The sequence below is a fragment of the Trypanosoma equiperdum genome (genome assembly GCF_001457755.1).
Source record: "Trypanosoma equiperdum strain OVI genome assembly, contig: ctg_2009, whole genome shotgun sequence".
NCBI classification, from domain to species: domain Eukaryota; phylum Euglenozoa; class Kinetoplastea; order Trypanosomatida; family Trypanosomatidae; genus Trypanosoma; species Trypanosoma equiperdum.
The window spans coordinates 1-1351 of NW_027124071.1; the positions used below are offsets into that span (position 1 = coordinate 1).

A 1351-nucleotide genomic window follows, 5' to 3' on the forward strand; every position below is an offset into this window, starting at 1 on the left:
AATGCACATTATTGCGTCATATGCATAAAATGTACATTACTCTGTATTAAGGGAAAGTGCACATTATTGCGTATTAGTTACGTTAGTGCGTATGATAGTATGTAATTGCGGTATAAACTGCTTTCTACGCCGGTGGGTTTGCGGCGGTTGCTGGGGATTGCCATGAAGACATATTTGGTAGGTTTGGTTGGTTGGTGCTGGTGGTAGCCGTAAAGTAGCCCCTGGCGTATGCTAGATTTCGTTTGGTCGTTCTGCTGTTGACGATGTCGCCACTGTGGGCAGTATTAAATAGTATACCTTTCGTTGTCGAGCCGGCGGTTTTGGTTCCTCCGTTTGTGTTAGTCAGACCTGCGTAGCCTTCTCTGGTTATTAAGTTGTTTGGCGTTATTGTTGCCCCGACTATTGTTGGTGGCGCTAGCCCGCATGGTCCGAGAGCAGCGGCTGTGTCCATCGTGGCGGTGCTTGATGCTGCGACACAACCGACGTTGGTCTCTGAGGCTTTCCTTGATTGAGCCGCAATCGTCATGAATTCGCCTATCCTGCCGCTCGGATGCGTTGTTGCCGCTGCTACTTTTCCTGCTTCGACCACTACGTTAGAGATTTGTTCGCCTTTGGATGATTTGCTTTCGGTCAGGGCGGCAGCTAGCGGCAGGTACAGTTTTCTTGACTCTGTAACTTGGTTGATGTAAATTTGCAGCTTTAGTTCGGTGATCCGTAGATTGTGGTCCGCGTCTGTGCGCTTTTTGAGCGCCGCGGTTGCGGTCTCTGCCGTTTTGCCAAACTCTTCGTTGATCGTACAGATTGCAGCCTTTGTTTCAGCGCCTAGGGCTTCGCCGTTGTTGGCTGCTGCTTTGCGACCGCAAATAGTTGGTGCAAAAACAAATATAATTTTTAGTTTCGCGTTTATCCACTGCATCACTGCTTTAAACGAATAGCTCTTTTCCCTAAAAAATTAAATGTAAGACCTTTACCGAAAATAATTATATTTTTCAATAACTGTCTTTATTTAAAAATAAACAACAGAATTATTATGATGTGTAATTTTTTGCTATAAATGATTATATTGTTCATCTGTAGAACTTGCAGGAATATCGTTTTCACCTCAAAACCCGTGGAGACCACGGAAAGGTTTCAACCTATTTTAGGTTTAGACAATCTGCAGTTTTAATTACTATTTATAGCAATCAACGAAAAGTTCATCTATCCCGCACATCTGCTATCTAGATCCTGTAAATCTTTAAAATGCCGCAAGTGTTGTTATATCAAAGCATCAAATATTTACAGCCCTACATGGGTGCCATTTCATGATATCCGCAACCTTCGGTTTGACTCCTATAACAAAGCAAAGGTG

The 1351-nt window shown here is 43.7% G+C and overlaps 1 protein-coding gene across 1 annotated transcript; it reads right to left on the reverse strand.

Moving 5' to 3' along the window:
* Positions 1 to 124: 124 nt before the first annotated feature.
* Positions 125 to 916, reverse strand: TEOVI_000897400 (Trypanosome variant surface glycoprotein (A-type), putative; the record flags this gene model as incomplete). Its single annotated transcript, XM_067223943.1, has 1 exon — positions 125 to 916. One exon carries the CDS (start codon positions 914 to 916, stop codon positions 125 to 127), a length of 792 nt encoding a protein of 263 aa, XP_067080044.1.
* Positions 917 to 1351: the final 435 nt, after the last annotated feature.